This window comes from Ixodes scapularis, unplaced genomic scaffold (assembly GCF_016920785.2).
Source record: "Ixodes scapularis isolate PalLabHiFi unplaced genomic scaffold, ASM1692078v2 PGA_scaffold8__174_contigs__length_109621045, whole genome shotgun sequence".
NCBI classification, from domain to species: Eukaryota; Metazoa; Arthropoda; class Arachnida; order Ixodida; family Ixodidae; genus Ixodes; species Ixodes scapularis.
Genome location: NW_024609883.1, coordinates 11845371 through 11860461, shown reverse-complemented (window position 1 = coordinate 11860461; position 15091 = coordinate 11845371). Strand labels below are relative to the sequence as shown.

The 15091-nt window shown below is 41.0% G+C and overlaps 1 protein-coding gene across 1 annotated transcript; it reads left to right on the top strand.

Moving 5' to 3' along the window:
- Positions 1–2744: 2744 nt before the first annotated feature.
- Positions 2745–13483, top strand: LOC115327258 (the record flags this gene model as incomplete). Its single annotated transcript, XM_040207460.1, has 5 exons — positions 2745–2920; positions 4960–5045; positions 6827–6922; positions 8546–8737; positions 13092–13483. Coding segments are annotated over 5 exons (888 nt in total), but the record flags the coding sequence as incomplete, so codon positions are not given.
- Between the last annotated feature and the right edge of the window lie 1608 nt (positions 13484–15091).

Here is a 15091-nt window from a genome sequence, read left to right as displayed (position 1 = left end):
ACACTGGATACGCCGCCAGACACTACACGCAATGTGTATGGGAAAGAAAAAAAAATAAATATAACAAACATAGTTACATGGATATGAAACAGGGGACAAAGTGTAGTCCTGCTTTTGATGACAATGCTCAATAAATAGTATGACTAGAATACACGCGTTAATGATAGGAAGATTTCTCTCGTTCCTTTCTGGTACCGTCGTTAACTCGATTAGTAAGCTTTGCGACGCCGTCTCTTTAAGAGTGCCTATTTCTGCGCCGGTAGCAGCGGGCCTGCTGAAAGCGAGCCGCGGGCTGGGCTTCATTGGAAGTACAGCAGCCAGCCACGGGACGATTGGAAGGCTCCGCGGGTCGGATTTGGGCCGCGGGCCGGAGTTTGGAGGCCACTGGTGTTTAAGCTACTATAAAGAGTTTATGCTCGAAGTCCTTTTCTTTAGCTACCTTAGATTTATTTGAAAATAAGACACTCGTTTTCCCCTTATATATGTCTTAAAAGGACCATTGCCTACTCATAAACGGCGCAAAAAGACATTGGACGTAAAAGTTCGGAATGATAGCCCCTTGAAAGATTATCTTTTGTTTTCAAGTCCCAAGCTGTCAGGGAAGTTATATATTTTTTTTTGCTAATTAGAATAATTAGAAGCAATGCAAGCGTTCTGCCGTCATAACTGGAAATGATTTTTTTTTTAAACGGAATATTCCTCCGGCCATGACACCCTAGAATAGATCGCCAAGCTGTAGTGTGATTGGCAGACGCCTGTTCTGCTCCACGGCGACATCCAATGTGGCAGTTCACGGAAGCTTCGGCAGCCAGAGGTTGGGACGCCGTGACGACAGCGACACTCTCGTTCGCTTGTGCTACTCGCCGCTTCTCGTTAGCATTTCTGTTGCCAACCGCCAGGATCGCGACATGCAACAGCATGACGCTTCGGCTTCTGTGACGTCATTTGTTGCCACTTGGGGAACACTTTTGACGCATAGACAGCATGGGACGCTAAACACGTCAGTCGGAGACGAGCTCCAGGCACAATAGTCTCACGGCGTATGCACTACGCATGATTCTTTTAGCTGGAAAACGCAAAAAGACGACCAGCGCCGTGACAATACACCTCTGGTGCTACATAATAGGCTTCGGCGGATCATAGCGTTGAGCGCGGTCTGACGTATTATAAAACTGAGAATGCTTTAAAGGACTATGGACGCCAGCTAGTTATCATGCTTTGGCATACCAACTGATCGTCAACTTCAAAAACTCTTAATCAAATAAACAACTTTATGACTGTGCGATAGTATATTTTGAGTATGCAGTGTGATTTCTCCCTCCCCACTACAGGCGATGGTTACTTCACGCTTAATGTCATTCACTGATTGGCGACACTATGTTCCTACAATTTATATTAAAAATAGATTTGACCCTTTACTGTAATATTTTAAGGCTGTCCACTCGAGTTCTAAGTGTAGAGACGTGGGAAAAGAGACGGTTGAAACATCTTCTCACACACAGCCGGTTTCCTGCACCACCGATAGACAAACAATGCACACTCGCAAAATAATCAAAATAAGAAGAAAAACATGGCTCTGCCTTGTTCTTGTATCTTACCTCGCCGCTGCAAGAAAGTACGAACTGTAATCGTACGCAGACTTTATCGAGATGTGAATTCCAATAACAATGCATTCCTACAGGGAGTAAATGTATAATGCCATAGGAGCGACGGAGTGCACCCTAAAACCTAACAAAAAATACATGCATTTTTTTTAGCGAAGCTGTGTATGGCTTGTGTTTCGTAGAGTTTGCTAATAGAGAGTTTTAGGGAACCGTTTTTGCACATCCGATACGGTACGATGGGCCCTCCGGTACGAACTGCGCATGCGCCTGCCTTCTGCGATCTTACCGTAATGCGCTGGGGGAACCGTAAGGCACGACCGGCACGACCAATGGCCGACATGGACAGTCTCGCTTGGTTAGCAAAACGGCGATTTCGCTGGCGGAGAGAGCGTGCCGTGGCTCCAAACATGAATAAAATAAATCGTGGCAGTGCCTGGCGGGAGCGCCTTGTGTGACAGCAAGTTCATAAAGTTTGAGTCAGCAAAAAAGAATAAAAAACAAAACGCAATAGGACTTTTTCAATAGAAATAAATTGGTGTTTAGCGCAGCCAAAAATCGTCTGCTCGGTAGCTCAGTGGATTGGATCGCCGATTTCTTGTGTTCGTAGAGGACCAGTGGTGGAGAGTTCGAATCCCGCTGGCCCAGACACCTTTTTTTTTTTTTTTTTTTTTTTACATATTAAATATTAAGTTTTTTTTTGTTATTTTTATACACAGATTGGATGTGCATTTTGAGCACTTATCACCCGTTTTTTACAGCTGCTGTTATGACTGAGGATTATCTGTAGTAGCAACAGAGTGAGCAACAGCCTTCTGCATCAAGGCTTTGGAGGCTCTGGATACTTTTTAGTTTAAAAAATGTTGCATGAATTAAAAATTTCTGTACAAATGCTAATCACATATATCCTATAAAACGAGCCCTTTGAATGTTGGGTGATAGTTCTAATGAGTGCACATCAGTAAAGTTACAGGTTTTCCTTTATGTTTTCTTCGTGGTCGTACCGTACATGGCGCAACGATCGGTACGCGGGCGTACGACCGTGATCGTCTGCTATCTGTACCGTCGAGCAACATGAGCGCCGCATCTACCTCCGTCCCTCCGCCTCCTCCTCGGAAGCGATTTACAGCAGTAGACGATATCTTTCTACTTCGGGAGGTGCTAGGCGCCAATCCTTTTTTGACTCCAGCTCTTTGGAATGACGTCCTCAAAGGCTTAAACGCCGCGTCGAAAAAGAACTTCTCGTTGCGAGGAGCGAGGGAAAGGATCGACCTCCTCGTAACTTTGTACAAGAAAAATGACCGCATCAACTTGAGAAAGTGAGTATATTTTGGTTATTTTTGTACTTTCTTCACGATTTAATATTTCTAGTTTTATTTGTCCATAGCTTTCTTAATACTCGGCCCTGCAGTGGGCCTCGAGGGAAAGAGACAGGATCGCTAGCAGACGACTTCGAATGTTGATGATAGGCGCGCGCGAGCGTGTTCTTGTGCCAAATCGAGTTTGCTGTCGGCAACTTTTCAGCATATCAGGACGTGGTTGGTGTAAACATCATATTTGGTTTATGTAAAACACCAAAGCTTGCCCGCTGAAAACGACGTATTAGAAAACAAGTTACATGTACGGTCGAGGCATTATTTTATTCCCCGAGTATATAAATCAGGTAAACCAAAAGAAAAAAAAAATACGGTGGCAAACGAGCCGCACATCATTCGTGGTATCACAACTTTTTTTTTTGTTTACTTAAAAGCTTTCAGCAACAGAACCCTTCCGTGCCTTCCTCCTTATCAGTGGCTTCTCTGAATATTGATGCAGAGAAGCACCACTTACAGGCAGGCAGGCAAGCAGCGTTTATGTAAGAATAAATCTGCTTTAACCAAAGCTTTCACGCCAGTATCCACAAATAAAACAGCGTTTGCTGCCAGAGCATCCAATGAACTGTGCTTCCAAGTACATTGCATGATTGACTAGTACACTTTGACTGCCACCACACCGAGAGTATTAGCTAGAAGTTTTAGCAACAACTATCTCTGTCATACGCAAATCACAAGTTCGTCTGCTTCTTTTGCAGGGGTTGTGGTGACGTCAGAACGCCAATCTCTGATTGGCTCTGATTGAAGAATAGTGGTTAGACCTCAAGGCAGCTTGCTTTAAGGACTACCTACTAATCTTCAGCCAGAGCCAACCAGAGCTCGGCGTTCTGAGATTACCACAACCCCTGCAAAAGAAGCAGACGAACTTGCACTCCGCATATGTGTCAGACCTTTACAGCCTTACTTTTACTATATATTTTGTCTCCTCAACAATTACAGTTTTAAGTAATGTCTAAACTCAATATATAAAAGGTTAGGTGAGATCTATATTTTTCTTTTTCACTTCTGGTATTCGTGCTCCTACAAGTGAGCGTACAGAGGAATGCCTGCAAATTACACTTCATACGATACTCACATTAAAAATCGCACTGTGCAAGCTGCCCGTATACTGCATGTGATACCAGTGCCTCACATAGATATTCAGCAAATCATGGTTCTATACTGTAATTACATTTATTGCTTGGTTATGGTGTTTTGTAGTGAAGCTCCAATTGTTTCTTTGTTTCCTATCCCTGCACATCAAATTCTTAGTCTAGAATGTGCTTCATGATGTTTTTTATAGCTGATCTCATCAGCATTTCACAAGCTCTTAACAAAACCTTACCACGGGAACGTAAATGTTGTTTGATCTAAACATTTGTAAGAAAATTGACTTGTGGTGGGTAAAATGGGTAAGGTAAAAACTCTACATAATCTTTTGTTAATAAGTACTTCCTCATATCTGAATAGGATATGAGTATGTGGAGAGTAAGATATCACAATTTGTGGAAATAAGCAAAGAAAATAGCACAGATCAAAATTTGGAGTTGAAACATTTCCTAGATTACATCTGTGAACTGTATTTAAGATATTCAGCCTCGGACTCCTCATTTTGCCACAAATTTGATCTGACACATCGTTTATGTATATGCTGAAGGACTTTATGCATGATTTCGAGAAAAGTAGACATATGGGCTTTTTCATAACATGTTGAGTTAGACACTGCAAAGAGGCTAGATGGAAAAAGTTGCATGTGTACTGCCACACATTCTCTGAAGGTAAAACTTGTGCTACTCGTGCTTAACTCACCAAGCCTAGGGTCTGGAGACATGTTTTAATAAAAGGTTTAGGCCGAAATAGTTTACTTTGTTTTAGTGACACCAAATGTTTTTATCATAAGAAAGGCAAAAAGTTTCAGCGTACTTTTAGGTACAATGATGTTTCTATTGCTAACAAAAAGCTTTTTTTGAATATTCTAAAGCAGCAGGCATGTATTTCACTTCCAGATCAGGAACTGAAGAACAATTTGACGAAAAGGCACGCCTTCTGCTTGAGTGCGTAGCACTTTATGATGAGTTTGGACGAAAGCCAGGTTTGTTCTGTGCAGCTTTGATTCTCAAGGTTGTTTGTCTGAGGAGGTCCTTACATACCACAAGAATGTTTGTGTTTGAAAACAAAAAAGCTTACAAGTTATTCCAGAGATTGCAATTATGTAATTATGTGGCCTCGGGCTATTCAGTCCGAGTGTATTTAAGCATCATATTCCGAGGCCATGCTGCTGACAAAACAATCTAAAGAGGCAAGACAATTTCAAAAGCTACCTTTTTAATTGAAATTAAGTTGTGTAGCACCATATTTTTTTACTCTTATGTGTGAATTGACTTGTGTTTGATGATTAATTTGTTTCATTAATTTCGTTAAGGTGTGTACATTTGGCAACCATTTCTTGTTTTTGCTTTTGTACCATATATCATATTTTGTTTTCTGTTTGTTTACTTTCTGTGAAGTAATAACCTTCAGCTGCCTACGAAACAGGTAGATGACTATCCTTTCTAGGTATGTCAAACCTGGAAAGAGTAAGAGCACCAAGAGACATTTTGTAAGTGGAACGCGCTAGCTTTGTTGCTGTCTTACTTGTCCATTGTCTCTTGGCACTGTTATTCTTTCAAGTTATTCATGCAACTTTGTATGCACATTTTATTGCAAGTGTTTGTCGGTCTACTGCACAGCTTATCCTCACTGTTGTAGAGTGCATTGTTTGGTGCTTCATGATTGGGGCGGTCGAGCTCAGACTGACACAGTGTTCATCTTGCAAGCTATGTCTCCTCTGTCATATATGTTTAGGCTGTTGCAATTAACTAACAATGCTCATAATTTATCATATCTTACACTTCAGAAGAGAAGCCATTTCCAGTAGGCAGAATCATTTACTCAAACCCCAGGAAGAGTTTTGTTTCAACTATTATAAGCTTAATTTATTAAAGAGCCATCTAAACTTAATGCAAGATAAAATTATGATTTGCTATATGGTTGGCTACACATACAAAGCAGATATTTGATGACTTCTTCTACAAAGGTTTACTAATATCATAAGCAGGTACGCCACACATGGAACATTGGCAAAAGGTATGACATAGCTCATGTTGAAAAAACGGCGCGACTGAGATGAGGACAAAAAGACGAAGATAAGAGTTCATGTTTTTTTCAGCACAAACTCTTATCAATTAACCTGCCTAGTTATCTATCCTAATCAAATGTATGACATAGGCTTATTCATCCCTAAAGAAATGTTGTTTTTCATTTACTGTTTAGACAGCATACGCCACCTCAAAACAAAATTAAGTTGTTTTATCTAAGAATAAAGTTATCTATTGTGGACTATTAAGCAGTAGACGGATGAGCGATAAAAACGAGTGCCGCGCGGCAGCTCCCATAGCAACTTGCGCGGCTGCTGTGACGTAGACCTAGGACTGCGTAAGGTGCTATAGAAACTACCACGCGGCACCCGTTTTCATCGCTCATGTGTCCCGTTTTAGCACCGTTGAGCGTGCTTCGAGCAAAGATTCACTGCCGGAAGCAACACCCGCGAAAGCGAGCTCTGCGAGTGTTGTTTCTCCGCAGTGCACCAGATGCTCGGAAAGAAGCACGCTCAACGGGGCCGCATGAAGAAAAAGTATGAATTACACGAAAACACCGTTTGAATTAAGCGGCCTATTAAAAACATAGCGGGATAACCAAATGTTTCCAATTTGTTTGAATATTATTTAATCAAAAGTATGAAATATTTGAGTTTGAATTATCGTGAGCGTACTGTAAACCCCAGTTATTGTACTAACTTTTGCCAACTTTGTTGATTCTATTTTATATTGGCAGCAAAAACATTGAAGGGTAAAAGGCCAACAAGTAATGCAGCCAGCCAACAACGGGAGGAGGCAGTGAGTTGGATCATGCAAGAGAGCACAGGAGGAGGTAGTTGCATTTAGCCCATGGTGTTTCATCTACAATGACATTTTTGTTTTATGAAAGTTATTTTTTATGAATATGATCCTTTAAATATTGGCAATGTTAATATAAGGTTTGAACATCAATTGTTTCCCCATGCTCTGAAGAACTGCGCTATATTAAGGAGTTAAAAAACGAGAAAACCACGATATAGGTCAGCTTCACGAAACAAGTTTTCATTCTGCTAAGTCATGTGCAGCCATGATGTTGAATGTTTTCTGCAACCTGCCTTATTCCTTTGCTTGTTAAAGATTTTTCATTGGTGTCGTTTTAACAAAAATGTGCTATAGGTCTGGTTTAATGCGAAAAGAGACACATTACGCACGAGTGGTGCGCTCGACTGACATCCAGGTCAAGGTAATATAAGGAATATATCCCTATAGAGGCTATATTCTATGACCCGTATCAGGGTGTCACGTGATACCCTGACATGAATTAAAAATGCACAAAAGACGATGACTTTGTCCTCGTCTGTTGTGCACTTTTAAACCAGAATGAACAGTTGCCAACTAACTCAGTTTTCAACCCTTCTACAACCTGAAATCACATGAAATTGTGACGTCGCTTGACACTACGACGTCATGTGACACTGCGATGTATGTGGCATCATAAACACACATAGCATGTGCCCAGCTCATTCACTACACATTCTGTGTGTCTCTTGAGTTTATCAGATATGATCAAGACATCCCAGTTGTTTTTTTTTATTTCGGTGAAATTCAGAGACATGGTGAGTGCTTTCACCAGTGACAGAACTGAAGAAGTAAAGTACTTGTTTGGATCACATAAACCTATAGTTAGTGTAGCTTGTTTTTTTCTTCGTTGCCGCCCCGCCATTATTTACTGGACTCATTTTGGCCACTGAGGAGTCGACTTCTCGAGGACTGACCGATGGTCCTTAATGTTCCTCACTGCCCTGGGTGATTCAGTGGATCACAACACAAGCGAGCTCGAACTATCTGAAAAACACTGCCTCTGTGCATAAATCAAATAAGGCAAAGGATCCCAGCATGGATTTTGGTAAGAATTCCAAGTCGGAAATATGTCACGCAAAATATCTTTATGTTCATTAAAAGAAAAAAAAAACATTTGAATGCAGAAATAACCATTCTGCATTCACTTGTGCCAAGGCTGTTGTAGCATGGCTTGTGACTTCATGAGATGATCGACACTCATACAAGTTGTAGGATCTTGATGTACCCCCACAGACAATATGAACCGAAACACCTGATCCGGAATTTTCTTGTGTGGTCCTCACAAGCTTCATTTTCGTTCAATCTGTCAAATAGTCGTAAGTATAGGACCTTAACTTTGCATTTCATTCCTGGTTCGGGCCACAGCTTACCCAAAAACTGGCAGGTATGCCAAAGAAACATAAATGACTGTTTCAGCTCATATTGTTTGCAATAGTATATCTCACTAAGTATTAAATGGCTGCCATCTCAGAACAAAACAGAGGGAATGTAGGATGATTGAAAGAACCATAGGACTGTTTACTAATAAATGATAGCATATGTGTAGCATGAACTTCATTGCTGCTTTTTAGTTAAAGTTTGTGAGAAAGCCTTGCATTGTGGCATTATTGTGCAGCTGATGAAGGTGACCAAAGTGCCACTGCACTGCTGGAAGAAATCTATGCGGTGCCCTCAGATGGAGAAGAGGAGGGGATGGCACCAACCGAACCCTGCAGCCAGGAGCCTACCTTCTCAGGGATCTTGCGGTCGAACGGCCTGACCTCAGCTGAAAAACATCCAGCACCTGCCACTAGGCCAACACTGCAAGGCATGACGTTCAGCAACCATGCAGTCGAAAGTCATATTGCACAGATAGACCCTAAACTGTCTAGAGATACAAGTTAGGCTTTTATGATAATGATTTTAACTCCCCCTCTGACGCTGTCATGTAGACAGAGTAGGTCCAATACACTTCACTGCCATTGGTCACAAATTTAAGTAATTGCAGCACAGCATGAAATCCATTTTGTTGCGAGTTTTGTCCCACGTGGGCAAACCTACTACCAAGAAATGTTCTTGTGGTGAAATTGTGCTTGAAATATTTATACGATGGACCCATAACTCTTCCACAAAAACAAGTGCATTTGAAAAACATACGAATGTAGTATTTTCCTAATAATCTGAAATGATTTAGTATCAGCCAGTATGTGAGCCTAAAGAAATGCCATAACTGATATGTATTAGGGGAGCTCTCTCTTGCTAGCATTGCATAGAAATTACATCGAGCACATGCAGAGAACCCTTTCTAAAAAAAGAAAAACAAAGGCTGATTTTAATAGTACAATCAATAATTGATAGCTTATAACTTCATAAAGAAAACAAGTTTTTTTATGATAGCATGGTCTAATATTTAATCATTTGGTTGCTAAAGAAGGCACGAAGAAACTATTATGAAGCAAAAATTAGGGAGGACAGAGAGAATCTTAATTGAGCAGTCCCAAGTTATAGTTATGTGTGCATTATTTATTGGCTTACAATACAATTCCCAGGCACAAGGGGTATGTCTAATTCCATCTTGCACATCGCCATGCAATTAACTAAAATCACACCTGCATCCAAGCTACTGAGTTATGACGACTTGCAAATGATGATGTGAATGTATAGGTATTCATTTTTAATATAAACTATCAGTGTCAATCACTACAACATGCAATAATGTGTAAAATAATATGTTTTGTACATATAACCTTGTACTTTTTATATTTTATGCAACTTATAATGCCTCATCCTTGGTTTACATGTGCATTTTGGCCATGTCATGTGCACAAAAAACCTCTGTTTAGGTGCCCTAAACCAGAATAATGCTGTTATCAGACCCTAGATAAAGCGTAAACTAAGTTGGTGTGGGATTTGACCACTCTGCAGGTATGTAGAACCTTTTTAGGAATGTGGCTGAGGGTCAGCTACATTGCCAGTGCCGCACTGAGATTCGTAATGAAATGAGGGGAGCACAAGGATGCACAAATGCTCTGGGAAGCCACAAAGCACATATATTCAACCCCAAAATGTTTTATGAACTGCAGTTGTCAAACGTGTTTTCAGGTTCTAAAAAAAGGATATTATTCGTGATTTCTTAAGAGAGTACTGTAAAATACCAAGCATGTACCCCTATCACAATAAGTGCCTTCCTGCTACCTATGGATGAAAGAAAAATATGCAAAAGGCACGTCAGGTACCCAGCACAGACCTCAGAGTCCACCTGTACACCGTCTCACTAAAGCTGTGCAGTACGGCCAAGGCTACAGTGGCGACAGCGTATCCGAACCTGTTCAAGAGGAGGGGAAAAAAAACAGGAGAGAAGCTGGGAATCCCAGCCTTTCTCTCCTGTTCCTCCTTTCACTTCTTTTGAATAGGTTGGGATATGTTGCACTGCCTTAGTGAGACGAAGTATAGGCTATAGCTAGGGCTCCATGTTTTCGGATAAATCCGAAAAACTCCGAAAAACACCCGCCGGTAAAATTTCTGTCAATTCGGATTTATCCGATAAACTCCCAATTGTTATGTGCCCATGCCAGCCCCCCCCCCCCTCCCGTCCCCTCCCCCCCTCCCCAACAGCAACAAAAAAAATATTTTTTTTAACAATTTGAGCAGCGCAGGATTAATGGTCCTGGGTAAATGACACCCTGATTATGTTTGAAGCCTCGGACCGTTGTCAAAAGGTGGTCTTACGGCTTGCCTCGTCAAGGTTGGTTCAGTGAAACAGGTCATCGTACCATTCGTGTCACGACAAAAGCCACTCTTTTGGTTTTCAGTTTGGGCCATGGGATTTGGGATTTAGAGAAAGCAGAGGGTATGTTTCTGGGGGTAACAGTGAAAGCTATGGACCATAGAGATTGTAAAGGGAAGAGGGGCAGTTGAAACTTCTCTATTACACTCCACCTTGCACGGCCGCGGGATAGATTGATGGGATGACTACGAGCTTCTTGCGGCTACTTCCGGCAGTTTATTGATTTTAAGCTATCAACGTTGATCGAAGCCACACTTGTGTGCGACCTTTTTCGTGGGACAAATTAGAATTTCCAATGACAACAACGCCAAATTCAACTGAAGAAATGTTACCTAATTGATACAAGCGCGTTTTATTTTTTATCTGGCATATGTTTGCATCCGGTTATTAGTTATTATTTTTTGATGGGAAACACTGCGAAATTAATCTCAGAATTTCTGAAAATTGGGGGTTTACGAAAAATAAACTCTGATAAACACCGAATTTTCGGTAAAAAATAAACTCCTAAAAACACCCTCCGAATTTCACGAGAAATAAACTCCGAAAACACGGAGAAACTAGCTATAGCTAACCATGACACTCCGCCATATCAGCCGCTTCTCCTAGCACACTGGTGCGAAGCAGTGAAACTTCCCCTATCATGTCTTCCTTTAGGAATTTTCTTGTCAAACCTACCTCCCAGTTTTTCAAGATTATCTCCAACATTTCTGTGGGTACTTGCTCGGTATTGTGTGGCATATATAAACATACCCTATACGAATCTATATGGTAAATAGAATTTCTGAGAGCTCTGGACTACCATGTGGCAATTTTTGTTGTTTGAAAGGCAGCCTACAGCTGTTTCATGGGTTTAGGAACATTATTGTGCACCTTAATTTTTGACAGTTTGTTACGGAAGCCCATATTCTCGCAGCTTTCTGCATGAATAGTAATACGAAACATTATATTCTTTAAACAACCCATCTACGGTTTTAGGGTGTACCCATTGGTATTATAGAAGTGATTAAAAATTATTCTCACCTCGGTTATCTTAAAACTTTGCTGGTCACACTAGCTTATTATCAGTGCTTTTCATACAAGCTTTCTGTGTCACAAGTTGCTGCTGTGTAGGTTTGAACGTGTACAGTCAATTCAGCTGTGTGTGAGGTGCGATAAAGTGTGACTGCTTTAATCTTAGTTCACACCAGCGGGGGAGACAGTTTTTGTGATCTGAGGATCTGTCTGGCGAAGATATTTATCGAATACTTTGGCAGTGCACAAAGGAAATGTTTCGTTGCGAAGTATGTTGAATGGGTACAGAAGTTTAATGAAGGACGCACAATTGTCAGCCATAAGTAGGGTTCCTATTTTTGCAATATATCCTAAAAACTTCGACAAATGCTCGCTGGAACAGTTTTGTCTTTTTGAATTTATCCTAAAAGCTCGCAACTTTGAGGTGACGATGGCAAAATGAAAAGCAAAAAAGACAACATTTTACTTATAAAGTTCGTCAAGCACAGAGTTGGCACTTCTGAAATGAGGCCACTTCATTTTTTTTTCATCTTGAGTTATTAACAAAATGAAGTTCCACTTTTATCCTGTCAAGGTTCGTAGAGTACAACAAGTCATTGTATTTTTGGGTCGTGACAAGTAACTTTTCCAGATTCCAGTTTGGACTATACTACATGTGGTTCTTCGATAGAGGAAGAGGGCTGTATTGTTATAACAGTGAAAAAACTTGTAGAGTGTATAAAACGGCAGCTGAAGCTTTTAAGCTTCCCAATGAGTACGTTCAGGAGTTTGGATATTTCAAAGTACTGATGATTATTGAAGCAACACATTTTGCAAAAGTTCTCGTGGGATAGTTGGTACTCCCAATTGCAAGGGCGTGTTATTGTCAAATGCCCCTGCAGAAATATATTTTGATTCTGGGAGATTTTATCACCTTAGGGTATGTTTTTGTCCAGTAATTATTTATTTTAATTTTGAAGTTTGACAAATTTGAAACACAGGAAATTTAAACCCCGAATTTCGAAAAATTGGAAATTTAACAATTATAAACTTTGATAGACACCGAATTTTTAGCTAATAATAAACTCAGAAAACACGGAATAGTAGCCATAAGCAAGGAGCCGGACGCCCATCTGCATTCACAGCTGATGATGACAGTGAACGTTCACGTGAAATGATTTTGTCGGATAGACGAGTGACAGTCGATGATGTAACAAATCATTTACAAATCAGTCAGGGCATTGTCTAAGCAATACTCCATGAGAGGTATGGGTTTGAAAATGTTTTGATTAAAATAAATTCTGCTGCCAGAGTGTAGATAATGTGTTATTCACCCTCAAGATGCCTTAATGCTGTAGTTATGTATATGTGTCAATATTAATTTATTGCTTTATGTTCTGTGCAGGAGGTAGAAAAAGAAACCTCAGCCGGGGGCTTGAGTTTCTTGATATGAAGTTTCAGGCCAAGAACCGTGTCATGATTGAAGAGCAAAAGCTAAGAAAGGAGCAGCAGAAAATCGAAAATCGCCGTATCGACTTAGAAGAGGCACGAGTCAGCCTGGAGAGAGAAAGGCAGACGACAGATGGCGAGCTGGCCCACCGAAAGCTCATCATGGAGGAAGAGGACAGGCTCCACCAGCGGCAGCTGATGACTCAACAGGCCGAGATGATAGAAAAAATGGTGGATCAGATGGTGGAAACAAACCAGCTGCTCCACCAGCTCCTCTCCAAAAAGTCCGATTAATAAGCTTTTTTTTTGTCAGGACTGTGCACTCTAGAGTAGCAAACAGGACATTGCGGAGAGAGGGGAAGGGAAGCAGAAAGAAAGGCTCCCTGTTGAAAACTTTGTTTGGTATCCTTCTCTATATAAAGTTCAGTTCGAAAACTAGTATTCAGCGTAATGTAAAAACAATTTTCACATTTCTTGGTCAAGAATTAAAGTGTCTTTCTTCCCCATTTTTAAGCAATGAAGACGTCTTAGTTAACAAAATGTTTCAGCAGATATGTAACCATAGAGAGTTCCAAATTCTCCTTTATGGGAGCTGCAGAGCAGCCAGGAGAGGCGTGCTTATGGGGCTGAAGTGGCCCCCATCCCTCACCAAATCATAAGCATCTCCGCATGTCTCCCCCCCCCCCCAAAAAAAAAGGTGCTGGCTATGCCACTGTATAAATTCGCAAACTATCCCGTGCATCTACTCTCCGGCAAAGCAGTGGGGAGAGCGAGCCAGTCATGAAAATATCTTGAAGAGCTAAACAAAGAGTCTGTGCTGTGACGCTGAGCATCATGTAAGCACACAAAACAATATGCTGAGTGTCACAATGCAAGCTGTTTTTTAAGTATAAAAAGCAGTAAAAAAAAGTACTTTAAGCAGTGCCATTTCGCTTAAATTTCATTTAACGTGCCCGTCTGACAGGGGTATTAGAGGCATACTGCTTCTTTGTTATCACATGTTGAACAAGAGTTACCAGGACGATTACTATTACCTGTTATTTGTCGAGCTTCGAGATCAGGCTCCTTCTCATCTCCATGACAGGCGCTCGTAGTATTGGCTTCAGTTCTCACAAATTTGAAGTACTCTATTTCACCAAGCTCAAATATGATGTATCAAAAAGACCATCAGGAGAATCATGATGGTCTGATGGAGTCATATTTTGGGACGTCTGATGGTTTGTTGGTCTGACGGTCGAATGACCTGTCATATTTTGGGACGTCCATTTTGTTTACGGTTTGATTATGGTGGTTTCATGGCTAATTTGAAACAGTTCGAGGTGGCCACCACTTAAACAAATGGTTGAGTGCAAAGCATGACAATATGTGAATGCATAATGTGGAAACTTAATTACGCCATGTCTGGAGCATGACGAGGTGCATATCCCACTTAGAATTGATTTATATTGTCCACTGCACATTGGTAATTGCCAGCCTGACATTTGAGAACGGCAAATGCAGCTACTAATAAGAAGAAAATCAAACAAACTGCGTTGCTTTGATATTTTATTATGAAGTTATGAAATCATACATTGTTTCGCTGGGAGGAATGCCAAGGTGGTACATAGAAACCGGAAACATTTGAGGAAGTACTATCGTGACCAATATTAGTTGAAACGCCATGACGCATGGCATGTGGTACTATCACAGCCCCCTGTTGGATTTTTCAGCGAACCTGTGTTTGCTGAGGTTTAGGCAGGTTGCTTCTTGCACTCATTGCGCCACTATGAGCTGGAAATTGACACGGAACGGCATAGTGGTGCAACGAGCACAAGAAGCGATTTCTCTCTACCTCAGCGCATACTGCGGTTTGCTGAACAATCTGAGAGACTACTCTCATATTATTGCGTGCCACGCGTAGTGGCATTTCAGCTTGTATTGGCTGCAATAGTACCTTTGTTCGATTTCAATAGTATT